Genomic DNA, 27,958 nt, shown 5'->3' with positions numbered 1-27,958 from the left:
AAAAGAAGAATAAGAAGGGGAAGACCCTCACCTTGACAGACTTCCTTGCTGAGGATGGTGGCACCGGTGGGGGAGGAAGCACCTTTGTGCCCAAACCAGTCAGCTGGGCTGATGAAACTGATGACCTGGAAGGAGATGGTAATCTTCTGTTCCCTCCTCTTAATACCATGTAGACTCTAAAAGCTGCTCCCTAATCATTTTAGATGAGAATTCTTTCGAGAGTGGGCCTCGAATCCTATCTGTTACTTACCAAGCACAGCACAATGCTCTGCTACAGGTAGCCCAGTAAGTCTTGATCTAGTGAAAGAATGAGCCTAGGATGTGAAGTCACTAGATTATGGCATCTATAATTTAACAGCTTCATTTAATAGAATTTCATGCCCACAGAATTGACCGGTTAGGGCATTGATTCAATTGGACATAATCTGAAGCTTTGAACTTAAAATAATTTATGATAATCTAAATGGAAAGAGCACTGAACTGAGGTATTAAGGAAAGGGTATCAAGATGACAAAAAGTGAGATTACAGGTCTGATCCATTCTTTCCATGTTAAAGAACTTCTCCACTTTGCCACTGTTGCCTTAATTAAGTCAACTCTTTGGGCTTCAGTTATGCTCACCTGTAAAATAAGGGATTTTGATTAAAAATCCATAATTCTCTATTACATAATATGCCAACTGTGACCAAGGTGTGATATTGCTGCCTTGTTTTATTGTCTTTAGAGTTGGAAGGGACCTTAGAGGTCATCTAGCCCAACCCCCTCATTTTGCAGATGAGGAAATTGAGGCTCTCAGAGAAGTTAAATGACTTGCCGAAGGCCATACAGATAGGAGGTGGTGGAGCCAGGATTCGAACTCGGGTCTTCTGACTCCAAATTCAACACATTTTCCACTCTGCCACGATGCCCCTAAATCCCTGGACATGGGAGAAATTATCAGGTATTATAAGGGGCAGGGGAAGTAGTGGTGGTGGCAGAGGGTATAGAATCTTGAAAGTTGAAGGAATCTTAAGATTATACATTAGTCCCACTTTCAGGGAGATGATGAAGTTCAGTTGGGTGCAACAAAAGAATCTAGGGTAGACCACCTCCCAAGTGTACTATCGTCTACCATTGTTGTCATTGTTGCCCTTCACCCTACCCCCCACCCTTTTGGGAAAAAACTTTTATGGAATCTAGTGGGAATAAGCAATAGGATTTCACTTCTCCTCCTCCCCGACATGGAAAGTTAGTTCAGATTACTTCATTTAGTGCTCAAAGAAATCTTAGACATGCTCTAGTCCAGTGCTTTGTTTTATATTAGAGAAACTGAGGTCAGAAGAGACATTCAATCACTTGCTTATGGACATAGAGTAATGTCTGATAAGTATCAGAGTCTGAAACCAAATCTTGAGTTATTTACACTGTACCCTACATGCTTCCCACCCACCACCCCCAGGTTTGCAGTCATCTTTATTGAAAAACCAACTCTTCTGTCTATAAAGTGAGAAAGGCCACGAAGGAGAACTGAGTAATTGACTTGGGAAATGGGCAGGTACCAATTAGAAAGCTTAGTACATTCATTCAGTTCTTGTTTTAAAACAGATGCCTACTCACCTTCCAATTCACAAGACTTCCAGCATTGAACCAAAACCTTTAATAATCCCTGTACTTGAAACCTGAGGCTTCTAGAAACCATTCTAGAAAATATACCACCACCACCACCCCACCCAAAAAAAAAAAAATGATTATCCAGTCCCCTCTGGAAGCCCTGCAGTAGGAAATATACTCTTTCTTGAGACAGTCCAATCCATTTTTTAACATCTTGAATTTTTTGTCTTTTACATTAAAATCTTACTTTCCATAATACAATCAATGCTAGGTATTAGTTCCAAGGCAGAAGAGCAAACTTTATGTCCGTTATTCTTCATTAAGGTTGGGGGGGAGACAAATGATGAACAGGGGTGAGTTTTATCACAATGACTATCACCACCTGAAGAGTCCTTCCATCAATCCTATCAAAATCTCCACACCTTTCCAGGATTAGCTTTAAGTCTACCCCAGTAGTTCACTTCTTGTTCTTGAATCACATTGCATGCTTTGCACTGGTTTTGTTTTCTACTCTTAACTTTTGAAATAAAACTTCAATTTTTTTGTTGTTATTCCACAGTGTTGGGCATACTCTTAAATACTTGATAAATCCTGCCCCCTTTTTTAATGGATTTGTTGAAATTGAATCCTAGACAGCTTCTTTACTTTGTCTCGATCATATTTTCTTTTTTATTCTTAAAGTTGGAAGAGAACTTAGCAACAGTTTAATAAATTTCAACCTCTCGGCTCTTCTTTCACATTTGACAAAGCATCATTTAGTTTCTGCTACTATAATAATAGTAATAACCAAAAATTTTATATAATACTTTTTGGGGAGTTAGAAAGCATTTTACATGCATTATTTCACTTGACCCTTGCCAAAGTTTTTTTAGGTAGGTACCACAATCACCCCATTTTACTGATGAGGAAACTGAGGCTTAAAGAGGTAGACTTGCCTTTGGTGAATACAGGGAGCACTAGACTCCTGACCTTTCAAATTCTGTTAAACCTAGATCTTAAGTTCAATTATAGCCTTCCATATATTTTGAAAGTTTTTCCTGGAGAATTCATCTGAAATTAGTCCCTTAAGTCATGTAACCTCAAAGTCATTTAACCACTTCATTTTAATTTCCTTTACTGAGGATTAAATGACACTATGTAAAAGGATTTTAGAAACTAATGTACTTGATAACAAAATGTGACTTATTAAACCTAATGACAATACTTTTACCATCGTAGCCACTTTGCCTATACTCAAGGCTATCAGTGATATCACATAACTCAGCAATATATTCTAGATGAAGGCAGAGTATAAGCAGAATACTCTCTCCTTTGATCTGGATACTATGTTTCTTTTAACATCCCCAAAATTGAGTTAAGTTAATGAACTTCCACTAAACTTTTATCTCCTTACCTAAGCTATATCTACATAATTGAATTTTTAAAACTACTTTCAGTGGTTTAATTTATCTTACTTTCTACTCGCCTCTGTATCGATTACTAATTGGCTTTCCCTTTCCCATATTTTGTCTCAACTTGAAATTTGTCTTCATCCATTGGTAAAAAAAAAATTTTTGACCAAGAAACTGCATAAGAGAGGAAGCTTCTAGGTGGGGGAGAATTCCATAAAATAAAAATAAACCGTAATCTGACTAAGCCTCATCAGCAGTCTCAGGAAGTTGAGTTTTATGTAAATGTCTTTAAAAGAACTTCCCATATTATAGTTTCCCCAAAGGTCTCATAGACTTGAGGTGGCGTTTATGCATTGTCAAGAGGAGTATGAGTAGCATACCTCAGATAAGTGGGGTTAAACCCATGAAGGCAGGCACTTATATATAGGCTTTGACTTGATTTTTATATCTTGAATAATGTGCTTAGAAACTAAATGATAAATCATTTCAGACTGTATCAAACATTTTTTATTTCTCACATAAGTTCATTTTATTGGTTTTCTCTGGATTCTTGTGATTTTACCTGATTAAATTTGGCATTCCTAGATCTGGAAACATTAGTGGGGTGGGAGATAGGCTTCATCTTTTGATTCTATGGGAACAATTTTGTCTTCTAGTTTCCACCACTTGGCATAGTAATGATGACGACATGTACAGGGCACCTCCAATTGACCGTTCCATCCTACCCACTGCTCCGAGGGCTGCTCGGGAACCCAATATTGACCGGAGCCGTCTTCCCAAGTCGCCACCCTACACTGCTTTTCTAGGGAACCTGCCCTATGATGTAACGGAGGATTCCATCAAGGATTTCTTTAGAGGATTGAATGTATGTCATTTTAAAAATATCTTTTTTAATGCAGTTTGACTAGAGTATATTGTTTCAGACCTAATGCACCAAGCATTGTGATGCCTGGGAGCTCCAAGTTCTTTTTCTTTATGTGTAAGTCTTAGTGGCCCCAAAGCATGTAGAAATAGATCTTTAGTAGACAACTTGAAACTCCTGCTCCCTAAGAATCTGTTGACTTACATCGTTCTCCGTCAGTGGTTACAAAAATCAGTGAGATTGTTCTAAGTGAAATCATGTTGACCACTTAAAACATTATTAAACTTTAGGAATTAAAGAAAAAACTTCAGTTGGAAAATTTCTTTGTTAACCAGAATGATTTTATTTATTCCGTTTTTTTGCCTTAGCAAATAAATAGGATAAATTGAATGGGATTGGTAAGAAACTTTTGTCTATTACTAAAACTACATAATATATATACTATTAGAAAGTCTGAACAAAAATTCTTGTTTTTACATATTGGTTTCAGTAATTCTTGGCATCAATAATTCAATAGATTGGGCTCTTTTAATTCTTTTTGAGATTGTAAGAACTTGATGATGTCCAAGAAAATAGTCTTTTTATTTTACAGAGATACCCAGAGTCTTGTTGTAGTTGAGTTAATGGTGCTGGGTATTTGTTCCTAAGTTTTTGCTTGGCTTTCTGAGGCCTTTGGAAATCTCATTCTTAGTTCTTCCTGGGGGGAGGGGGAGGAGATCTGAACATGGGTTGTCAGCCAAGCACATCCTCAAAAGAAAACACATTAGCCTGCTAATGAAAGTTAGCTCTTCTCTTTATTTTATCAGGATATTATTTAAAATTCTTCTAGTGTCTAACATACTTAGGAGATGAATTGTGTTTTATTGTGCAGAAGTTAAGTGGATAAGTAGGTTTTAAAAATTACTTAGGCTCCAAGCACATCATAATTTAGAGGCTATTTCAATCATCAGACATCTCTTAAGAGGTGGGTACTGGGATAAGAAGACAAATTATGGACTTCTAAGGGCAGAAAACAGCAGATAAATTCATTGAACTAGGTTATATTGCCCTTGAGGTTGAGGAATTCTTTATTCTAATAATTAATGAGCAAGCATTTACGAAGTACCTATGTAGTGTGACTTGTAAAAGTTTAGGTGTAATTTGTAGCTGGAGGAACCAGGAAGGGCCTTGTGTAAACTGAAGGGGCTTGAGTCGAGACCAGAAGGAAAACCAAGATCCTAGGAGACGGATGAAAAGGGGGGAATATGATCAACAGGGCAGATAGTTCAGTGAAAATAAAAGCAGAGAAATGGGCTCGAGACTAGGGTTTGAGGAAAGCAAGAAAGCAAAGGCTGGACCAGAGGGCATGGAGGGAAGTAATTGACAATAAGGCTATAGGTTAGCTAAGACCAGATTGTAAAGGGCTCCAAATGTCAAGTAGAGGAAGAGTTTGTATTGGATCACAGAGATAATAGGGGAGGTTAGGGAGGAACAGAACTGGCTCCCAACTCAGAGATTTATACATTCTAGACAGCAAAATTGGCAGAAATCAACCTTTGTTCTGATCCTCTGTTCTAAAATCCTTTTTCTTAAAATGATCAATATCATCTAGTACCTCAATAGAAGGCAAGCTTTTTGAGTGCTGAAAGTGTTTCATTTTCATCTTTGCCCCCCCTAGAACAGTTCCTGGTACTTGGTGGGCATTTAAGAGTTCTTACTGATAAGTTATATAGAATGAATTCTTTATTCATTTTGGAGGGATTATCAACTCACTTTGCATAACCCACTTAACTAATCAGTAAGATTCAGATGATTTTCTTTCCCATGGTATTTCTTTTAAGGTGGTATGACTGAAAGGAATGGCATCACTCCCGCTTTGATAGGGTTAGACTGAAAGCTCATTGAAGAGTTGTAAAAGAATCATGAGCCTCTAAATGAAAATGCTTTTTTTGTTTCTTCTAGATCAGTGCAGTACGTTTGCCACGGGAACCCAGCAATCCAGAAAGATTGAAAGGTTTTGGTTATGCTGAGTTTGAGGACTTAGACTCACTGCTCAGCGCCTTGAGCCTGAATGAAGAGGTGAGTCAGCATGACTAAGAGATGGTACTTACTGGGTACCTTCTCCCTGAGCCAATATCTATGGCACCTAGAGAAAAGCCAAGCCTGTTCAATTCCCACAGGCATGATAGTATGGGGCCTGCCAAGGGAATTGGGGAAACGAGACAAGTCTCATCTTGGCCAGTTTGTCTTTTCTTAGTAGAATTTCATGTCAAGCAGGATCACCAACAGAAAAGGGTTCCAGAAACAGTTTTGTGCATACAGTCCCCTCATTTTCAGAGTTTTTTCCTCTCCAAATTGTAAGCCAGGCAGTCTGGTTTTTGACTGGCCTGTAGAGGAGTATGGTCATAATTAAGTGTTTAAGTAGAGGTGGTCTCATTCTAAGAATAAAGTTTTTGTGACATTTGTGATAGAGCTAAAGGGTTCCTAACTAAAAGCCTTATTTTTTGGTATAAATTAAAATAAATTAAGGCATTCTTAGCAAGACTGTCTTGCTAAGGTGGGGGAAGTGCTAAACGCAAGGAAAATAATGTTTTTAGACTTTTTAATTGAATGATAATAATTAAGAAAGCCATCTTCATGAGCTAGTTGGGAGGGAAGAGGTAATGGTTGACATCTTCAAATTAATTTTCTTTTTAAAAATAGCTTGGGCTACCTTTGGGTAATTGAATGAAACATCCCTGGTGATGTTTAACCAAAGGCTGAATGACCCCCATCTGTTAAATAAGAATGTATCAAGAATTCAGAAAAATTAAAGTAATCCTTATTGATATGGTTGGAGCCAGAAAAGATATAGAGTAAGGAAGAATAACAATTAGACAAAGATGTTTTAGAATAACTTAGTTTGTGCTAATGGAACAATTTGCTCCTCTGAAATGTATGCAACCTTACATGCACACATACACCCAAGGTTTTTTAATATGCATTTTTTTTATGTTACAAATACAGGTTTTAGAAGTAGAAATTAAGCCTGGGGCAGTCATATGTTGGGAAGAAATGACAAACATACTTGTGAAGTTTGCCAGTTAATTTAGTAGAAGAGGTCTTCAGGGAAGAGCTTAAAGATTGCTATTTCTTAAACTTGATTTTCCTTTCCTCTCTCGTGCACAAAAAAAGGAATATTGTATGGATTCGTTCCCATTTTTAAAATTTGAAGTTAAAAGAATTATTAGTTTGGGTTTACAACTCCTTTTTGTCCATTGTTTTCATTGAGTGGTATTTTCAATGATAAAAGATTTGGTAGGGATATGCCTCTCAAGGGCTTCAAACCAAAATTTACTTCTGCCCTGAATTTATCTGATTTTCAGTTAAGTAAGAAAGAAGCTTAGACTTTAAGAGGGTGTGAGAAATACCTGAAGAGCCTCTTTAAATAAGCTTCAAAATGCTTCCCTTGTGGGGAAGCTAATTACAATTCCCTAATTGTTTAATTGCCCTTTGTAATTTAAAAGACAATGTTGTTTGATGGTATGCAGTTTTCTTTTTAATTTTTCTGTGTAATTCTTCCCTCTTGCTATAATTCTTAGGAAAGAAGGGAGTAGTTAGGGGTTCCCAATTTTTGTTTTTATTGCTGTTGCTTTTTAGAGAATTCTATAGACAAGAAATAAGGGTGGGAGTTATCTGAGTTATATTGTGGCCATGCCTTGTTTTTGTCAATGCCAACATTCAGGGGACCTTGACTTTATACTTCTCTTGAAAGTTGTGTTGTCTGGTATGCAAGGGTGGTTAACACAGTTGTGTGCTCTTAGTCTATAGGCAACAGAAGAATACGAGTGGATGTTGCTGATCAAGCACAAGATAAAGGTAAGTGGGCCAATGAAGAAACTCCTGGGATCACAGCTGTGTTGCTATGCCTTCCCCAGACTTTTGGAATAAAGGAGGGGGATCCTTGTTTTATTCAGCCAAGGTTAGTCGTAGGCATGCCTGAGCTCATTTAGAATAAACATGATAAGAACTAGCCAAATGCATTGGATTGAAGGATAGGTTGGTAAGGCTTTTGGGAGGAGTGTGCTACTGTGTTCATTGCACCATAAGGAAGGAAAATGGTATGGCAGTCAGGAATAAGAATTTTCTTTGCACATAGGGCAGGTTAGGGAGTAGTTTAAAACTAGGACCACTAAGGAATGCCTATTCTCAGAGAAATATTAGTTTCTGGTAAAAACCGTGGCGTTACATTGACCAAATCCATTTACTCTTCATAACCAAATGATATAGAAAGATATAGAAAGGAAGAAGCAGTTGTTAAGCACTTTCTCTATACCAAGCACCATGCCAAGTGCTTTTATAATTACTGTTTCGTTTGATCCTCACAAGTATCCTTGGAGATAGGTGCTATTATTATCCTTATTTTATAGTTGAGTAAGTTGAAGTAAACAGATTAAGTGATTGGCCCTGTGTCACAGAACTCTAGTAAGTGCCTAAAATAAAATTTGGATTTAGTTCTCCCTGACTCCAGGCCCTTTGCTCTCTCCACTGCACCACCTAGCTGCTTTATGCTTGCTAGCCTTCACCAGATCTGGTCTTCCTAGTGTTTTAGAATTGAGTTCAGCTGTTATAGCTAGGTGGCTTAAAGGATAATAATGCAAGAGAGAAAGCAGACATCTATTCTTTGTGAGCTGGAATAATTAACAAAGTTCTTCCTTGCTTATTGACCTTTTTTAGATCGAGATGATCGTTCCTTTGGCCGTGATCGGGATCGAAATCGGGATTCTGACAAAACTGACACAGACTGGAGGGCTCGCCCTGCCACAGACAGCTTTGATGACTATCCTCCTCGAAGGGGTGATGATAGCTTTGGAGACAGTAAGTTCAAGTTTTGACAAGTCATTTCCTACAAATCAGATACTTATTTAGAAGTATAACCATATCCCATAGTGGCATTTCCCAAATATTTAAAAGTTCTGTCAAACATCCTGGCTTCGACACAGCTTAGTGGAAAACAAGGTTGTGATTGGGTCTGGAAAGGTATATATTCAACTGTGAAAAGGGACTATAGAAGTGGAAATAGAGGTGGAAAAGATAAAAGGAGTAATAAATATGCCCTTTAAAAACATTATTTCTGGGAAGAGTTCAGAAGCTTCACCAGTAGCCTGAAGTGAGGCCTGGAAATTCATAGTGCTGGGCCCTTTTGAGCCTATGCTACTGTGCTAAAGACAAAAGGCAAAATAGCTCATAGTACCAATCCCTACAAGCCAGCAGAGACAAAATAAGCAAAGCAGCTTTCAGAATTCCCTGTCCATAGGCCAAAAAAAAAAAAAATAGAGAAAATGAGCAAATAGCAAAAGAAACATTTAACCATTGAAAATTTCTCTGAGGGCAAAGAACAAAGCACAAAACCAACAGGGGATGGTGAGATCCAAGCAACTATATGCAAAATTAAAAAAAAAAACAGGAATTTGTCTCAAGTTCTGGAAGAACTCAAAAAGGAATTCAAAATCAAATGACAGGTCCAAGAAAAATGGGGGGAAATGCAAAAAGAAAACAACAGCTTAAAAAAGTAAAATTGGTCAGCTAGAAAAGGAGGCACAAAAATCCAATGCAGAAAAGAGGGGGGACCAAAAGGTCATAGGAGAAATTCAGACTTTAAAAATTAGAATTGGGCAAATAGAAGCTAATGACTTCATGAGACCTCAAGAGACAAAACAAAATCCAATCAAAAGAATGGAAAAATAGAAGAAAATATGAAATAATCTCGCTGAAAAAAACAACTGGCATAGAAAATGGACCCAGGAGAGACAATTTAAGAATTTTTGGACTACCTGAAAGCCATGACAAAAAAAAAAAAAAAAAAAGGCTTAAACATCATATTTCAAGAAGTTATTGAGGCAGCTGGGTGGCTTAGTGGATTGAGAGCCAGGCCCAGAGATGGGAGGTCCTGGGTTCAAATATGGCCTCAGACACTTCTGTGACCCTGGGCAAGTTACTTTGCCTAGCCCTTACCACACTTCTGCCTTAGAACCAATGCATAGTATTGATTCTAAGACAGAAGGCGAGGGTTTTTGTTGTTGTTTTTTTTAAAGAAGTTATCCAAGAAAACTGCCCTGATATTCTTGTGAACAAGGAGATAAAATAGAGATTGAACGAATTTATAGATCACCTCCAATAATAAATCCCCAGATTAACTCCCAGGAATGTTATAGCCAAGTTCAAGAGCTCCCAGACCAAGGAGAAAATACCATAGGCAGCTAGAAAAAAAGAATTCAAATGTCATGGACCCCCAGTCAGGATTACACAGGATCTGGCAGCTTCCACATAGAAGAACCAGAAGACTTGGAATCTGACATTCCAGAAAGCATGGGGACTGGGTTTTTACAACCAAGAATCGCCTTCCCACCAAAACTGACTGTTCTTTCAGGGAAAATTATGGTCATTTAATAAAATAGAAGATGTCTAAGCATTCCTGAAGAAAAGACCAGACTTAAAAAGAAAATTTGATGTCCAAATATAGATGCTTCACCATAACTTTTCTTACTGTATCTTCTATCATTAATGTGGTTTATTTTAGGCAGATGTGAAGATGGGACTTTAACTTATAAAATGGCAAATTGTTTCAATTGTCAGCAACTACCAAAGGAAGGGAGAAAACAACACAAAATGTTCATAAGAGTATTATTTGTGTTGGTTTGGTTTTTTTAAATATGTTCAGTGATTAGCAATTTTTTAGGTATTCAAATCATATAAGGAGCATTAACTTTCATTGAGGAACTAAATATCTGAAGCCTCTAAGTCAGCTGGTGGGAAAAGCAGATCCTAACAGAGAAGTCATAAAATCATGGGGATCTTAATGCTGATGGGGATTTTGAAATTCATCTACTCCAGCCACCTCATCTTACAGTTGCAGGAACCTCAGACTACACAAGCTAGTTAGAAACAGAGATGGGACTGGATCTAAAAATGGGTGTGCTTGCCTCCTTGTGGTCCACTGGATTAAGAAATTGAAAATCTCTGAACTCGATAAGACAGTTAATTCTGTATCAGTGGGACATTTAACCTTAACACCAGTGGCCCCATTCCTAATCAGATTTCTTAGCTATCTGCTTAGGACTGTTTTTAGGAAGGTTGTGCCAGGTGGGGCAGATGTACCATCAAAGGCTCTCTGGAACTGTGATAAGTCAGTAGTCCTAACAAAGAGACATCTGAGGTAATAATTACAAATCCAGAATTTAAACCCATGTCCACTGACTCTACAGTCAGTACTCTTTCTTCTGTACCAATTTGGTTTTCCCTTGTCCTAAAACAACCCTTCACTTGACCCCGATACTCCTGAAATGGTTTCCTAATGTCTTAATCTTATCTGTGCTACACTTTTAACAAGACTTGTCTACTCATAGTGCCTAGGACCCCACCTATTCCTCCACCTCGGATTTCAGCTTTTAGTCCTCACCATTCATGCTTCTCTATGGTTACCTCTTAAGGTGCTAAATTCAGTCTTTCCCTTTCCTTCACTTCCCTGCAGTATTTGATACTGTTGGACCCTGCTTTTTTTTAATTTTTTTTTATTAGAAATTTAAAATTGTACCTTTTAAAAAATAAAACAAAAATTGGTATTTATACTTTGAAAGTTCTGTATTATATATTTGTATGTATTTATTATTTGTATATATTTACTTATTATAATTCACTAATCATTGAATGAGTCTTTTAAAAATCACATGCTGTTGTGAGCATTTTTACATTAGTGGAGGCTTTTTAAAACCCTTTCTGTTATTAGTTTAGTTCCAGTAGTCAGATTTCTGGATCAAAAGATGCAAAGCTTAATCATTTGTCTTGCAAAATCCCAAATTGTTTTCCAGAACTACTTAACTCTAAATCATGATTTTTCCAGCTGTGTATTAGTGCATCTGTCTTCCACAACCCTTCCAACAGAATTTTCACATGTTTTATCTGTCATCTTTACTTATTGGATGGATGTAAAGTTATACTCCAGGTTGCATAATAATAATAATTGCTATCAGTTTTTAAAACTATTAATGATTTACATTTCTGTATCCTTCAAGTTTTACCAAATGTTCATTTTAGAGACATTAACATCCCTTCTTACTCTTAAGATCCTATGAAATCTAAGTAGCTGTTCCTTAAGGATTTGTCTTTGCCTGCTTTTTCTGTCTCTACATATCCTTTTGATGAGCTTCCAACAGTTCCATCAATGCATATGATTTATAAATACCTGTTTTGTCTTTATTTTGACATTGCTTGGATACACTCTTATGGTAAGAAATTTTTTTTAAAAAAAGGTAATGAGGAAGAAAACCAGCAATCCCAATCCTCCCCTTCCACCAAAAAAAAAAAAAAAAAGACTTTGGGGTACTTACTACAAAACCAATCAGTAAAAAGTCTGAAAATATATACAATGTACCTCCCTCAGAGACCCCCATGTCCCTTCTTTGCAACTATGATCTTAATAATTTTGCAACTTAGACTTATTTTTACTGGTGACGTTTCCCATTTCATTGTGTATATTATTACTTTGAATCTGCTCACTTAATTCTGTATCAATTTATGTAGTTTCTTCACCATTTCTTAGCGCATAGCAATATTCCATTATATTCATTTACCACAATTACTCAATCATTGGACATCCACTTTGTTTCTGATTCTCTGCTATCATAAAAAATGTTGCTAGAACTGTTTTGATGTATGTGGATCTTTTTTAATCACCTTTTTTTGTGTTTTTATCTTTATTTTGTTTTAATAATAACAAATTTACGCCTAAGTTTTCTAAAGTTATATAATTCATGTTCATTCATATGTGTCTCCCTCCCTTTCCCCCTCCTGGAGTTAACAAGCAATTCAGTCTGGGTTATACATGTTTTAATCACCTTGAGGTTTGGGCCAAGGAGTGGAATCTCCAGGTCAAAGAATATGGACAATCTAGTCACTGTAATTTTTTTTAAATTACTTTCTAAAATTGTTGTGCTGTTTCACAATGCACCCACTCCACCCCTAGTAATACACTAGTGTGCTTATCTTCCTTCCTGGGACCTAAATTAGCCTCTCTCCCCTCTTCTCCACCCCACTCCCCACCCCCATCTTTCATTCAACTCATTACAACCAATTATTAGTCCTACATCTGATTTTTATTTCTTCTTTTTAGTACTTCTGTCCTTGCCTGTACATTCTAGCTATCAGCTACCCAGGTTTCAGGTCTTTATTGCTTCTTATCTTATGTTGGAATAGCTTATCTCTTTGTTTCTATTTGCTCTATGTTCTCTTGCCAGAATAATTTCTGACTCTGACATTACTTCCTATCAAAAACCTTTAGGATATTTTCATTAGTGAATTATTCTGGTATTCAAGGATTGTCATCTGGTCAAATCTATCCTACCTCTTTAGCTATATTTCTTAAACTACTGTTGTTATTAACCATTGTTCACAGACCGGACTATTAAACTATACCACATTTTTTTCCCTAGGCTTTCTACTGCTGTCTCTTTCTACTATTTATCCTTCCAAGCATACCTGCAACATCTATCATTTACCCAAGTCTCTACTAGTCAAAATCCTTCTTAATCCTTCAGAGTACAATTTAGATGCCACCTCTTTTCACAATTATATGATTTGTATTTATACCAGATCATTTTGTTATGAACTTCTTGAAAGCAGGTCACCCTCTTATTTAGTTTCATGTATCTTTCAAGTTCAGTTCTTAGCTTATTATTAGGCCAAATTATGTTAGTGTTTTAGGATAGAAGTCCAGAATTCCTACCCAATAATAGTGCTTAATAATCCAAGGGTACTAAATTCTGTCATCAGTTTTTGTTACTTCCATGTTTCTTCCTAGAGTATCGTGATCGTTATGATTCAGACCGGTACCGTGATGGTCCACGACGGGATATGGACCGATATGGAGGCCGGGATCGCTATGATGACAGGGGCAGCAGAGACTATGATAGAGGTATGGAGTTCTCTTAGATTGCCCATGAAGGAGGAAATGGTCTCTTTTGAAAGGGAAAAGGTTATTCTTAATTCATCTTATTTCTGGGGACTTTCTCAAGTTTTTTTGTGCTGATACAAGTAGCATTTGTATACAACAAAAGCTTTGTAATCTTTTTGAAGAGTTCATTAGCTTATTCTTATGTTTTTTTTCCCCAAGCATTCTTTTGCTTTTTCTACTAACATAGTAATTCTCAATCTAGTACAATTTTGTTTTTGTAAGTGCTGTACTCTTGTCCCATAGGCTTTGATTCTAGGATAGGCAGTGGCAGAAGAGCATTCGGTAGTGGGTACCGTCGAGATGATGATTACAGAGGAGGAGGAGATCGCTATGAAGATAGATATGATAGACGAGATGATCGGTCATGGAACTCAAGAGACGATTACAGCCGGGATGATTTTAGGCGGGAAGACAGAGGTAAATTGTTCTTTTTACTTTCTTCAGGGCGAGGCAGCTAAAGAAATTTCTATTAGAGGATTAATGATGTGAAAACAACTTTTTTGTGAATTTATGTCCTGTTGGAAGAAGCCTTTATAAAAGTTTAAGACTAGCAGTTCTTGCTTTTCCTCACAGTGCATTCTTGGGGAAAAGAATTGTGAAGTAGATTGTTTTCCCATCAGAAAAAATTTATATCTTTTGTACGGAGAAAATCCTGAGTAAGTACTGAATTGTAATCATGGGTTACATTCCTACAGTTACCTTAACCTTTTCATCCTACTTATGGAGCTATGTTACATTTCCAATCAATATTTATTTAGACACATATCTATAACCTGAAAATCCTATGAAACGAACATAATGTGTTGTACACATTAGGAAAGCTACATAGTGTGAAAAGGTCTGAGTTTTAGTCACAAATGTGCTGCTCTATAATTCCAGGGAAGTCAGTCAATTTCTGTGGTCTAAGTTTATTCACCTGTAAAACAGGACAATTGTACTAGCTGATCACCTAAGGTCCTGCCTGCATTGGTGTACAAAATTTATTGACAATACAGTAAATCTTACAACCTTTTTACATCTTTTTAAAAATCCTTTATTTTATGCAATTTGGTGTTGAATTCATAAGATTTCAACATAGTCTTGATATTAGGCATAGATTAGCAGTCTTATTTTTTGAAGTCTAGCTTTGATTACAACCCATAGATTTTCAAGGGAGTTTCATCCAGTTGAGTTCTTGGGCCATGTTTATCTCCATTTCTTAAATAAACGTATTTAACTTTCTTTGGTTTAGCATAGTGTTTCAATATTCCGTTTCCACTTGAAAATTTCTATAAATACAGAATAATCTGCTTTTCAGTTCCTTAGTATGTTTTTGTCAGAATTCATCATTCCTTCAGGAATTTCCACCCCAAATCCCAAAATACTTTGGGGTAAATATTTCTTGCTATTTTGTGCCCAGATTTTACAGTGTGGATTTCTGTCATTAGAATTCCAGTCTTCCTATTTCTTGCTTGTGGCATTTTTTTTTCTTGATGTTTCCACATCATAAATTTTCTTGATAGTAATAGCAATAACAACCTAGAAGGTCAACTCTTAGGTCCCTTTGAAAGTCTTTTTATTTTCCACATTTTTCCCTTGTGCTTATATGCAGCTGATTCTGCTTCATTGTGGACTTGAATAAACCTTACACATCACTAAATCCTGCCATTTTTGACAAGCCTTTAAAATGTGCTCTTTAAGTGCTACAATCATTGCACATTTCCTTGGCGGTAATCAAGTAATATCTATTCTTGAAAGTCATAAAATTTGAAACTAGCAAGAGAAAGTGAAAGAACTACCTAAAAACAGGAAAACCAGGTCAGTCCTGGCCAAGATCCAAATCAGCCAGATACTATTCTATGAATATGAGGCTATTGCTTGCCCCACCTGATTGATACCTTGTTGACATTCTGAAGCTCTGATTAGAAAGTAGTATGCATATTAGATACAAAAAAATCTCTTAAATTTGGAAATCTTTTAATAGAAAAGTCCTTTAGAAGGATGAGTTAGATCTCTTAGCTACATAGAAATTCTGACTTGACTCCTTTTCCTCTAAGACTAGTAGAAGCATTCCCTCTCTAACAGAAAATGAAACTCTTTTAAAAAAGAAATGTTTGAAGGCCTCATTAAGGATTTAAATTGTGTTAACTTTGGAGAAATAGAAATAGTCTCTTGAATGGTCTTTCCACTCCCATCTCCTCCCCCTAATCGCAAATAGCATTAAGGAAAGTTTCTATCAGGAGTTAAAATTTAAAAAAAGGAAAGACCTACTATTCTTTGGAGTGTAATGGGTCAAGTAGCCAGAATGATCTCTTGCCTTTACCTAGCTTCCCATCACGCTCCTTTCAAGTCAAGCACTTGTTGAACAAATTAGAATACTGCAGAACAAAAATCTTCATTCTCTAACCTGATCAGAGTGTTTGCCAAAGGGAACAATCCCATATAAGGTCTACATTGTATTTGAAAACTTAGCCTATTCCCCTTAATACTCTTAACTAGAGAAACCCATTGAAGTTAGCTAGTTGTAGGCCAGTTTTTCAGCATCTTCACAGAGATAACATGCCAAACATTGATTTTTTTTCTCTTAATAGAGATATTTCTCTTTACTCAGAAATGAAGCAGAAGTGTCTACCTTCTCACTTCTATTCTATCTCAGAGATCTGTTCTCTGGTTTATCAGGTCTGGAACTTGTTCCTCCTTCATTTAGCCCTTGTAAAAAGTTCTACTCTATCTGTAGATATAAAGTGGTTTTATTTTTCATTAAACATACAGATTTTAATTTAATTTGATTGCTACTACCCAAAAAAATATGAACAAATTAATTAAAAAAAAACTAAAGTCACACTTTTGGAAATATTTAATGCACAATCCATTCCAAGGATGTAGATATTTAGACACTTTAAAATGAAATTATTAAATCACTTTGTCAGAAATCTGCTTTTCATTCTCTCTACCTGGGGCCTCTGGACCTGGGAGAGAAGGGAGACAAAAGTAGTTCTGACAGCACAGGGAGTTATAATACAGTGAAGATAAGCTTGTTGGCATTTGCCATGTTGTATCTTTTCTTTATTCCCAATAAGCTGTGGGAGAACAGGACCTGACCTAACTCTTGGTTCTCCTGTGATTCCTTCCCCTCAGTAGACTTGGGCACTGTTTCTAGGAGGCTCAATGTTTTGGTTTTTTTTTGCTATATTTTCTCTTAGTGTCCATTCTAAGACCAAAGAGCAACAAGGGCTAGTGTGGAGATTAAGTGACTTGCCCACGGTTACATAAATAGGAAGCATCTGAGGCCAGAATTGGAGCCCAGGACCTCCCAACTCCAGCCCTGGCTCTCTCTCCACTGGGACCTAGCTGCCCCCTTCCATCAGACTTTCAGGTTGTTTCCCCTCCCCCACCCCAGGCTGATTTTTAAAATTCCATTGTGGTTTAAAATTACCACCCAACACCCCTGCCTTCAGAAAGCTTTAATTCTAGGAAGATTCAGTAACATAAATATGAGCAGGAGAGAGCAGTGATCATTGGAAGATCAAAGGAGGAGCACTTGAACTGAGGCGTAAAGGGAAGTCAGTGATTCTGAGAAGCAGAGAATGGGGGACACAGCTGGTCCCAGGATATGACAGACTTGGGATAGCTGTGGTCCAGTTGGACTAGGATAGGGTGGATCTGAAAATGGGTAACAAGAAAACATGGGGGGAAAGCCAGGTTGTGGTGTGCCAGTACCTAGAGGTAGCAGGGAACCACTGAAAGTAGGGTCAGACCTCTGCCTTTGCTGATTTGGGCAGCTGAGGTTATGAGGAAGGATTAGAAAGGAAAGAGACTGTGAAGGGGGGTGAGGGGGGAGATATTGAGGCAAGAAGCAAAGATGGAGGCAAGTTTCCATTTGGTTTTATTTTAATGTCTATTTTGTTAGAAGGGAGAGGGGGTCTCTTTAAGAAGTGAATAAAACAAAAGTATTCTGGGGGCCAGGAATATTATCTAGGAGACCATGTAGGGGTAGAGTTGACGAGAAGGCTCCTGATAGGGCAGGCAGGGAACAAAAGTTAACCTCAAAGTTCCCTTTTCATTAGATAAGTAGCTTGTTGTCTAACAGGATCAAGACTATCTCATTCTTTTTTTTGACCTTCAAACTTCTGCACAGACTAGTTCCAGGCCACAGCCCTGTGGGCAACTCCCCCACCCCCCAGCAAACCCGGGTACCTGTGTTGTCAGAGGTCTAGTGGTGTTTGCATAGTTTTTTCTTTTACGTTACTGCCCTGCCTTGAGAGGTGCAGGTTTAGACATGTTCATGGAGACTATTTGTACCCAACCTATGGTGGAGCCTTCCAAGCTGCCATAGTGGGACACACTGTCAGTTAACTTTGACATGGTGACATCATTTTGGTATTCTTCAAGTTTAAAGGACAACGAGCAATTGGCCCTGTCTAGCACCCACCTCCCCTTTGCCAGCTTTCTTAATGAGGAGAAACAGTTAAGTAGAGCCTAAAAAATAAGCACTGCCTGGGCAGCATCCCACACTACCAAGAGAAGGGGCCGACTCTCCATCCTTTGCCCATAGCACAAACGTGGCTCCTTCCTTCCAGGTCTTTGACAGAAATAGTTTGCATTTGTATAATTGAAGTCACTGGCTTCTCTAGGTTTGGCTTTCTTCGATTTTGCTATTTTACAGCAACTCTTCTTGTGTTTCTCTACATTCCTAATATTCATTGGTGATTTTTTTTGTGGCATACATTATTCATATAGAAAAATTTGTTCTTCAGGTCCTTATATGAAAGGAATAAATATATGTCTCTTTCCTTTGTGCCTTATTTCTAATGTTTTGCTACCATAAAACTTAAAGCCATAGATATTCTTGTACATCTTTTTTCAGTTCAAAGATATTTTCATTTCCCAACTACATGTAATAACAATTTTTTAACATATGTTTTCTAAAATTATAAGATTCAAATTGTCTCCCTCCATCCTTCCCTCTCCATTCTTGGAGATGGTGAGCAATTTGATCTGAGTTATATATGTATTATCATGCATAACATACTTCCATATTGGCCATTGTTGTAAGGGAACACTTATTATAAAACCAAAATCCCAAAATAAAATCCTGAGTAGACTAATGTGGAGGTTCAGATGTCTGCTTTGATCTGCATTCCAACTCCAACAATAGTTCTTTCTCTGGAAGTGGACAGCATTCTTGGCCCTGAGTCCTTCAGAATTGTCTTCTGGTCGATTTCTGTCACTTAACCTCTTTAGAATTTCTACCTAGAGTTACTTCCCTAATGTTATAATCATTCCCAAAGTTTATTGGGATAGGTTATTCGCACTAGTATTTATTCATATAGCTTGAGTTGTTACTTATTATCAGTCATAAATATGTAAGTGGTTTGTGGTACAGATAATTTCCATTATAACATCAACTCCAAAACATTGTATACTTGAATGTTCAGAAACTAAATCCTTTTTCTGTCTGTAAATAATCTTTTTGAAGACGACATTGTAGCAGGGCAACTAGGTGGCTCAGTGGATAGAGAGTACCAGTCCTGGAATCGGAAAGATTTGGGTTCAAATTTTCCCTTAGACACTTCCTAGCTGTGTGACCGTGGGCAAGTTTATTTTGGAACCAGTACTTAATAGCAATTCTCAGACAGACAGTAATAAGGGTATTTCCCCCCCCTAAGGAATGCATGGCAGTAGCTATTTTGCTTTGGAAGTTTTTTAACTTTGATCTTTGCCCAAAAGCAACAAAGTTCTGAACTAGTCTTATGACATTTAGGGAAGGCCAGCTAAATTAAGGGAATATAGAAAGGGGGGGGGTGTTTAAGTACCAGTCTACTGTGTGCTAAGCCTCTTGGGTTACAAGAACAGAAAGCCTTCCTTGCCATTAAGGATCTTACATTCAAATGACATATATAACATAAGAATATACATTATGATGATAATGATAAGCATTTATATAGCACCAGCTCTGCCATTCACTTCTAGAAATGTTATATACATATAATTACATATAAAATATGAGATGTCCTATAAATGTATATTTTATATATGTGTGTAAATATATGTTTAAGGTTTTTACAATGACCCTGAGAGAGAGATGTTGTTATAACATCCATTTTACAGGTTAAAGGAAATAGGTTAAATTACTTGCCCATGGTCTCATAGATTCAAACCGAGAACAAATTTTCCACCAAGCATGATCCTTTTCTTCTTCTTTTTTTAAACCCTTACCTTCCACCTTAGAATCAATAGTTGATTCTCTCAATCCCCTGAGTCACCCACCTGCCCCCAAGCATGCTCTTTTAAGAAGAGAATGCATGAAGGGGATCAGGAAGGGTTTCCTATAAGAGATGGCTCATGTCCTAAACCTGGAAGAAACAAGGGACTCTGCAGTAGAGGTGAGGAGAGCAGCTTTTGTTCTCTTCCCAGGGGGAGACCATGGCATGCTGAGTTTGGGAAACAGAAAGTAAACCACTTTGTCTAGAACAATAGAATGTGTGGAGAAGAGTAACCCACAGTAAGCCTGGAAAGGTGCGCTAGCCCAAATTCTTTTAAATGACAAGCCAGAAAGCTTTTATCCTAGAAACAGTTGGGATCTAAAGGTTCTTGAGCAAGAAAGTTATGTGGTCAGACTGAAAATATTTTAGTAGCAATGTTAAAGAAAGGCTACTGAGGAGGGGAGGCTGGAAGCTGGGAAATCCAATTAGGAGACTGTTGCAATAGAGGTCATGAAGGAGGACCACACTTTTAGCTAGGTCTGTGATCATTGGAGCAGAAATTCTCTACCCCCCCAAAATTTGATATTCTAATAGTGGGTGGCAACACATGAGGTTTTTTTTTCTTGCTGTGGTTATAAACTTGGACTGGATGACTAGGAGGATGGCAATCCCTACACCAGCAATAGGGAAATTTGGTAGATTAAGTGGAGAACATAAGGAGACCTGTTTGAGGTGTGTTCACCTATCTGGGGAGCATTTGTTTCAAAGTATGTGACAAGGGAGCAGGACCAGAGCTAAGGAGAGACTAGAGCTAGATAGTAGTTTAGGGAACCATCTACCTAGAGGCATAACTAAATTCATGGGAACTGATAGGATAATGAGGAAGGGCTAGAACTAGGAAAGAAGATGGGTCTGAGCAAAGCTTTGGGGGCCTTATTGGATGCGATGTGGGTAAAAATCCAGCAAAATACTCTGCTCAGCAGCAATCAAAATAAATAGAAAAAACCAGTTATGGTGACCTTGGAAGAAGATAGTTTTATTTGTGATCAGGTTGGAAACCAGATTGCAGATATTCGAGAAGTGGAAAAAGACAAGAAATGGAGGCATTGAGCATAAATGGTTGGCTATGTAAGGAAGAAAAAGAGATTCTAGTTCAGTAGCTTAAGGAACTAGCAAAATCAAGTGTGGGGAAACAGGCCAGTCTGAGCGGAAGAAGGGTCCCACTGGAGATGACATCCTTGCCTGGAGCAGACCCCTGTGTGTGAGAATCTGCTTTTAAGGCTGTTGTAAATGGATTAGAAGAGATCTTACAAAGGGTTTTCTTTAACTTAGGTCCTCCCCAGAGACCCAAACTGAATCTGAAGCCCAGGAGTACCCCCAAGGACGAAGATTCCTCAGCTAGCACTTCCCAGTCTAGCCGAGCAGCCTCCATCTTTGGAGGAGCAAAGCCGGTAGATACAGCGGCTAGGGAACGAGAAGTGGAAGAACGGCTACAGAAGGAGCAAGAGAAACTGCAGCGGCAACTGGAGGAGCCAAAACTAGAAAGACGGCCCCGGGAGAGGTAAGGGAGACCCTCAGCCCTGGAGTTCTCCACTCAGATGACAAGCTTTCCTCTTCTCCTTAAGAGAAGTAGTCGTCTAGTCTGCGTTCTCTGTAGTGAAACTGAAATCAGCAGGTGGTATCAAATACCCCCAGAGAGCCCAGGCTCCTGTCATTTGGGCAATAGACATTTATACTTCTTCTTCTGTAGACACCCAAGTTGGCGAAGTGAAGAAACTCAGGAACGATCAAGGACGGGAAGTGAGTCTTCACAGACTGGGAATACTGCTCCATCTGGCAGAAGTAAGTCAGACCACATAAGGGGGCAAAATACACTATGGGTGACTCAGTTTTCAAAACCAAGGATAGTATGTAGAACTGAAATCTTAAATCATCCAAAGAACTTGTTTAAAATATTTTAACAAATTTAGAGCTCCTAACTTTGATCTTGAACATTCAATGTTTTACTTTTTATTGAGCAGCTGAATGAATTGACTTACACCTTCCTTAACACATCTATACTTCTTCCTTCTTTCCCACCTACCTCTAAATGGTTTATATTTGAGAACACCTGTGCCTCAAAGCCAAAATCTACACATTTGTTTGCTGGAAATAACATAGTTTTAAAATAGCTTCTTCAGGATGTAAACTCTGGTTTAACAGGTCAGAATGTGTTAATGTTCCTTGTTGATTGTTTTTTAGGTACATACTCAATTGTGTGCCTACTCACATGGGTTTACACTATTTAAGGGGAGTTCTTTTTGCCTTTTTAGATTATATTTCAATACCTCATGGAAATCAAATGTATTAAAGAAGTAATGTATCTCAACCAATCTATTTTTATTTCAAATTGGATTCTTTACAATCCCTCTAAGGAGCCTGGAAAGCCATATAAACTAGCTTCTGCTACAAGTTAATCAAATTGGGGGTGAGGGGAAAGCAGTGGAGAATTTGTAGGGAGAGGAAGAAATAGAGCCATCCCAAACAGGGACTATACATAAAGCATCTTCAGTTCCTCTGCCTTCCAATTGCTAGGTTTCTTCATGCTGTTCTTAAATTTGACTGTAATATCTCTTTATGAAAGTGGCCATTGAATTGCTATTTTAAATGAGTTTAACCTTATCCATGATATGGTAGTAATTAAGCCATAAATGGGAATTATAACATTTCAAATAACCCAATTTAAGTCATCTATAGAATAATGCCAATAATTTTATTAGCAAACCTTTACATAGAACCTCTCTGTGGGCAAAGCACTTTCCTGTTTAGTGGTATTTTTAGGAACAGTAATGAGAAAAGGCTGAAAATCTTAAAGAAAGCAAAATCACTCTTGGAAGGAATCCTACTCTAATACTGGGTTATTATACTGTCCCCACAGACACACGAAGGAGGGAAAGTGAGAAATCCCTAGAAAATGAAACATTCAACAAGGAAGAAGACTCTCAGTCTCCAACTTCCAAGCCTTCTAAATCAGATCAGCTTCCCTTAAAGGTGATGCCTGCACCCCCACCAAAGGAAAACGCTTGGGTGAAAAGAAGCTCCAATCCTCCTGCCCGATCTCAGAGCTCAGACTCTTCAGAGCAGCAGTCTCCCACGAGGCAAGTCTGAGCTTCTAGGCACAGCTCTTTGTCAGCTGGGGGATTGATAATGGCTACTTTATTGATATTGTAACACCTTAGACATAAGATTACCAATGGGAGGGGGAGAAGCATTTATTAAGTGCCTTCTATTTGCCAGGCACTGTTTTAAATGCCTTACTAATATCCCATTTGATCCATATAACAATTCTTCAGGGTAGATGCTACTACACTCCCTATTTTATAGTTGAGAAAACTGAGGCAGATAGTAGCTAAGTAACTGCCAGGGGAATCTGACTAGTAATTGTCAAGATTTGAACTCAGGTCTTCCTTACTCCACTGGGCCACCTACCTGCCCCTGATACAACATTAGCTATGAGATCTTCCATTGTTATCTTTTAATGTTGCGTGTAATATTATACTGCTTTTCAGCACATTTTACAATATAGTCCTAAATCTGCCACATATGCCTCCTTAGACCCTTGGATAAATCTTGTCAATGTCTTTTTTTTCCTAGTGGTGGCGGAAAGGCAACCCCATCCCAGCAGTCTGAGGAAGGACCAGCTAATATTTCAAGGAAAGGTGAGGTGTGGTCTTCTCAACCATTCGCCCACATAAAAGGCAAATCTGTGCCTGGGCTGGGGACCTCTTCTTGCCACTAGAGGGCAGGAAAACTCTTTAGAGAGGCTGGGGCCCTGCCCTTTCCTGGTAGACCATTCATGGGGGGGGGGGGGGGAGACACAAAGAGGAAGAGAAAACAAAGGGAAGGAAATGAACATGCTCAGCCAGGATTGAAAGACCAAACCCACAAGGCCAAGGTCACTTTAAAATGCCACAGTTCTTATTTCCAGCTATTTTGGAACAATGTTAGAATCTTATTTGGGAGGGTTTGAGAAGGAGCCTCTGCTCAATTCATCCAGGCATTGATTTAGCTACGCACCCTCCAGCCCAAATGATGGGTTATCACTCACTTCTTCCTCTTCACCCAAGCCTGCAAGAGCAGAATGTGTGACTGCATCTTTCTATTACAGCAGATGAGAATAAGGTAGATGGGGTGACCGTGCTGAAAGGCCAAAGTGGGAACTCCAACCGTGGTCCAGTGGATGGAGGAAACAAAGACCATTGGAAGGAGTCCGAGAGGTATGATCATGTCCCTTGACTCCCAAGTAGTACACAGCTGGAGGATAGAGACTTCCTTTTGCCCACTGCAGCCATGATTCCCAGAGCAAACCTTCAAGACCATCTATAGATAACAGTATTAAAATCATCTAGTCCAACTCTTTTCTTACAGAGGAGAAAACTGAGTCACCAGGAGACCTGGTGATTTGCCCAAGAGATTTTAAGCCCAAATTATTTATGTTCTCCACTATTCCATGCTACTCACCTGTCTGGTTGTGACAGCTCAGGCTGTGTCTGCCACAATTAAAGTGTTTCCTAGGATTAGAACCCCTGGGAACATTTGGTACATTTATACTGAACTTGTTATCACTCGTATGAGGAGACTTCAGCTGTGGGCAATTAGGAATCTCAGAATGGCAGTAACAATGGCTTTTGGTCCAGTGCCTAAAGGGAGTGTGCCTTCTTTTTTCCCCCATCTCCCTCTTCAGGAAAGATAGCAGAAAAGATCAAGACTCCAGACCTGCATCTGAGCCAAAGAAACCTGAAGAAAATCCGGCCTCTGTAAGCGTTCACATGTTCATTTTTTTTCTTCCTTTGTCGTCTTTCTGAAATTCTACTTCTCTGCGACATTAGAACTTTTTTTTCTTTTTTTCTTTCTTTATTTTTTTAAACCCTTCTTCAGTTAGAGTTGATACTAATTCTAAATTCCCAGGCAGAATAGCAGTAAGGTCTAGGCAGTTGGAATTGAGTGACTTGCCCAAGGCCACACAGCTAGGGACCTTACCACTTGGCTTTGAATTGTGCTAGTTCACATATGACAAATGTAAATGGAGGGATTTTTAATTTTTTTTAACTTGTTTGGATTAATCTGTTTGACCCTTATGAGAGGTAGAATAAGGAACACTGACATAAGTGCTTCGTATACCTCTACAGAATAAAAAAGGATTCATACCACTTTTTCCCACCTTCTGTGAGGGAAGAAGAGCATAAAAAAGACAGAAAGACACGAATGGGCAGGTGTCCTACGCAAGATGAGCAGGTAGCAGACCCAGTCTGACTAGGGAGAGACTTTCACCGTTTTTGTCTGTTAAGAAGAAGAGTCCAGTGATAGTGAGATGCGACTGAGAACTCTCGTAATCCCTCCCGAAGAAAGTCTCATGTGTCTCACCCTCGATTTCACTCTGATTCTTACAGAAATTCAGTTCTGCAAGCAAGTACGCAGCTCTCTCTGTTGATGGTGAAGATGAAAATGAGAGCGAAGATTACACCGAATAAACCTCCACATCTTGGGCTTTCTCCCCGTCTCTCGCCAACCTGCAACATTTGAGAGCAAATCAAACCTCTATCCAGACAAGACAAAATAAAACTCACCATCTCCTGGAGACCTTTCTTAACTTTTTTTTTTTTTAAAAGAAAAAAAAAAGGAAAACAAAATGAAATTCTTTTGCATGCTGCTGCAGCCTTTAAAGTATTAAACTAACTGGAGAATTTCCAACCAGTGTAGCCAGAGAGAGACGTACAGCTTTTTAAAGGAAAAGTTTTGGTGTGTTTTAGCAGCACCATATAACTGCCTGTATGATTAGTGCCTAAGGTCCTCCTTTTAGCAGAAACATTAATAATATTAATGAGTTAGTTTCTGAAAGCTGGTTGGGCGATAGGACAGATACAAGGAAGGAGGTGGGTTTTCTCCCTCTTGACTCTTGCTATCTTTATTATGGCATATATGAATTCTGAAACATCTGAATAAAACTTCCATCCTTGAAGGTAGGATAACTAGTCTCTGAGGTTATTTTAGTCTCCAGGAGGCTGCCAGCCCCTCCTCTCATTTAATCCCAAGCTGTTGGGGGTCAGTAACGGAGGGAAGTGTCGTCCAGTTTTGCCCCCCAAGGGGGTGGTTGGGAGTTGGTGACGAGAGGCCAAGACATACTACTTGGTGACCAGATGCAGTGGGAAGGGAAATCTGGGTCTGAGGGTGATGTGAATCCTTTTGGACCAGACAACAGTGTGAGAGGTTAGAACCTCCAGGAAACAGATGAGCAATTATTTCTTGGAGCCTAGGAGGTATGGGAGCAATGGGAAGTTATAGATTCATCCCTAATCTGTTGCAATCCTGAATCTTAGGAATTTCAGGCCTTAAGTACAGTTAAAGTCTAGGTACTTCCCTTCCTACCCAGTCCCCTTGTCTACAGTTTCCCAACTAACATCTTGTGTTTATGTCACATGACAGGTCATTTCTTGGGCCTCAGATACCAGGGAGCTGTCAGGTGAGGAATTGAATTGCTTTTCTCAAGCAAAAGAACTGCCTATTGCTCCCACTTGACCGTTCTTGCTACTCCTTGTTCCTCACCCTGGTCTGTGCCAGCACCAGCTTCCTTGATCCCTTGTGAGCACCAGCAAACTGGAAGAGGTGATCTTAGGAGGTGACTAAGGAATGGATTAACGGGCTATTCCACGGTAGCCTTTCCCAGCCATTTTCTTCATTCCTTTTGATGATTGTTGTTTTTAGGAGTTGTCCTTCTCTCCGCTGGCATCCCACACTAATATTCAGATTTATTATGTGGCCTAGACCAGTGTGTGGCTTTTTATCTTCCCCTGAGAGAATAAATGATGATTGTAAGAGAACTACTCAACAGGGCGTTGGTTTCTGTTGCAACACAAAAGACCATTGTACTTGATTTTATGTGCAACTTTGTGAGGGTCAGCTTAGTGTAGATACTTTCTCCCCCCTTCGCCAGATTTAGCACCTATGAGAGGAGGATGCCATCTCAGTCTCTTACTACTCGAGCCGCCCCGTTCTTCTCCAGGCAGTCTTAGATTATTTCAAGCCCAGCCAAGGTGGTATGCTGGTGTTTGCGTGGCTGCAGCAGTGGGTATATTGAATCATTTTATAAGGTGGAAATAAAGAAAAGAGACAAATTGAATAAATTACTAAATCTGAGTAATTGGCATGGATTGGCCATTAGCTAGGAAGTGGACATTTAGAGGCATATCCGGACTTGAGCCATTACAAGCCATTTGCCACCATAGGTGTTGAGAAGGTAGGGTTTGCCCTCTTCATTTCTACTCTCCTTCCAAATAGTTGTATCCAAGCAGCTGTTCTCTCCACTCCCTTCTTGCTCCCTCTGTTAGACCAGGTACAAGGATTGATTTGCGTCCAGCACCTGAAGACATGTAAAATTTGTACAAAGATATCTTCTATGAAAATGATTTGTAATCTGTAGACCTACTACCTGGGAGATGTCTTCTGATGTAAAGTCCTCAGCCTCTGGGCTGTGGGATTTGGTGGTGGTTTTTTTCCGGGTTTTTTGTTTTTGTTTTGTTTTCTCCAAATAAACCTAATCTTTAAAGTTCCTTTTTAATGCTGAAATTCTTTTATTTGCACATTTAGTGCTTATAAATTTTTGGTACATGGACCCTCCCCATCCCCAGTTAATGGAAGTTCATCTCATTTCATGCTCAGGGAGGACTAGGAATTGAGAGCACTTAAATGGCCTCCGCACATTTTTCCCATGGTGGTGCCCTTGAAGGTCTTTTCCAAGGTTGTCCCAGCCCATTTCCTCCGTGCTATTTCCTCTGGTCATACATGAAGGGCCAGGAGTTGTTGAGTGTCGGACAGGGTCAGTCTAGTCATGCCTTCTTTTCCTCCTTGTTCTTATCTTATCTTCTAATCCTTGAAAAAAGGGCAGCTTCTCCCCCAGCCCTCCATTGCAACAGAAACCCAGGGGTTGG

The 27,958-nt window shown here is 38.7% G+C and overlaps 1 protein-coding gene across 1 annotated transcript; it reads left to right on the top strand.

Annotated features, from left to right (window-relative positions):
• EIF4B (eukaryotic translation initiation factor 4B) lies at positions 1–27,580 on the top strand. The gene is made up of 14 exons (XM_044679489.1): positions 1–138; positions 3,637–3,845; positions 5,784–5,900; positions 7,625–7,679; positions 8,538–8,678; positions 13,657–13,770; positions 14,053–14,226; positions 21,327–21,555; positions 21,745–21,836; positions 22,912–23,131; positions 23,628–23,692; positions 24,142–24,250; positions 24,718–24,790; positions 25,424–27,580. Exons 2-14 carry the CDS (start codon positions 3,669–3,671, stop codon positions 25,502–25,504), a joined length of 1,647 nt encoding a protein of 548 aa, XP_044535424.1. The 5' UTR covers positions 1–138; positions 3,637–3,668; the 3' UTR covers positions 25,505–27,580.
• The last annotated feature ends 378 nt before the right edge of the window (positions 27,581–27,958 follow it).

The sequence above is a fragment of the Gracilinanus agilis genome, chromosome 5, assembly GCF_016433145.1.
Source record: "Gracilinanus agilis isolate LMUSP501 chromosome 5, AgileGrace, whole genome shotgun sequence".
Taxonomy (NCBI): domain Eukaryota; kingdom Metazoa; phylum Chordata; class Mammalia; order Didelphimorphia; family Didelphidae; genus Gracilinanus; species Gracilinanus agilis.
The sequence above is the reverse complement of the archived record's forward strand: the minus strand, read 5'-3'. Positions and strand labels throughout refer to the sequence as shown.

Excerpts from the sequence above, each read along its gene's own strand:
- EIF4B (XM_044679489.1), top strand. The coding sequence starts at position 3,669 with ATGTACAGGGCACCTCCAATTGACCGTTCCATCCTACCCACTGCTCCG. Across the intron at positions 5,901-7,624 it reads CCTTGAGCCTGAATGAAGAG|TCTATAGGCAACAGAAGAAT; the intron begins GTGAGTCAGCAT and ends GTGTGCTCTTAG. Across the intron at positions 24,791-25,423 it reads CTGAAGAAAATCCGGCCTCT|AAATTCAGTTCTGCAAGCAA; the intron begins GTAAGCGTTCAC and ends TGATTCTTACAG.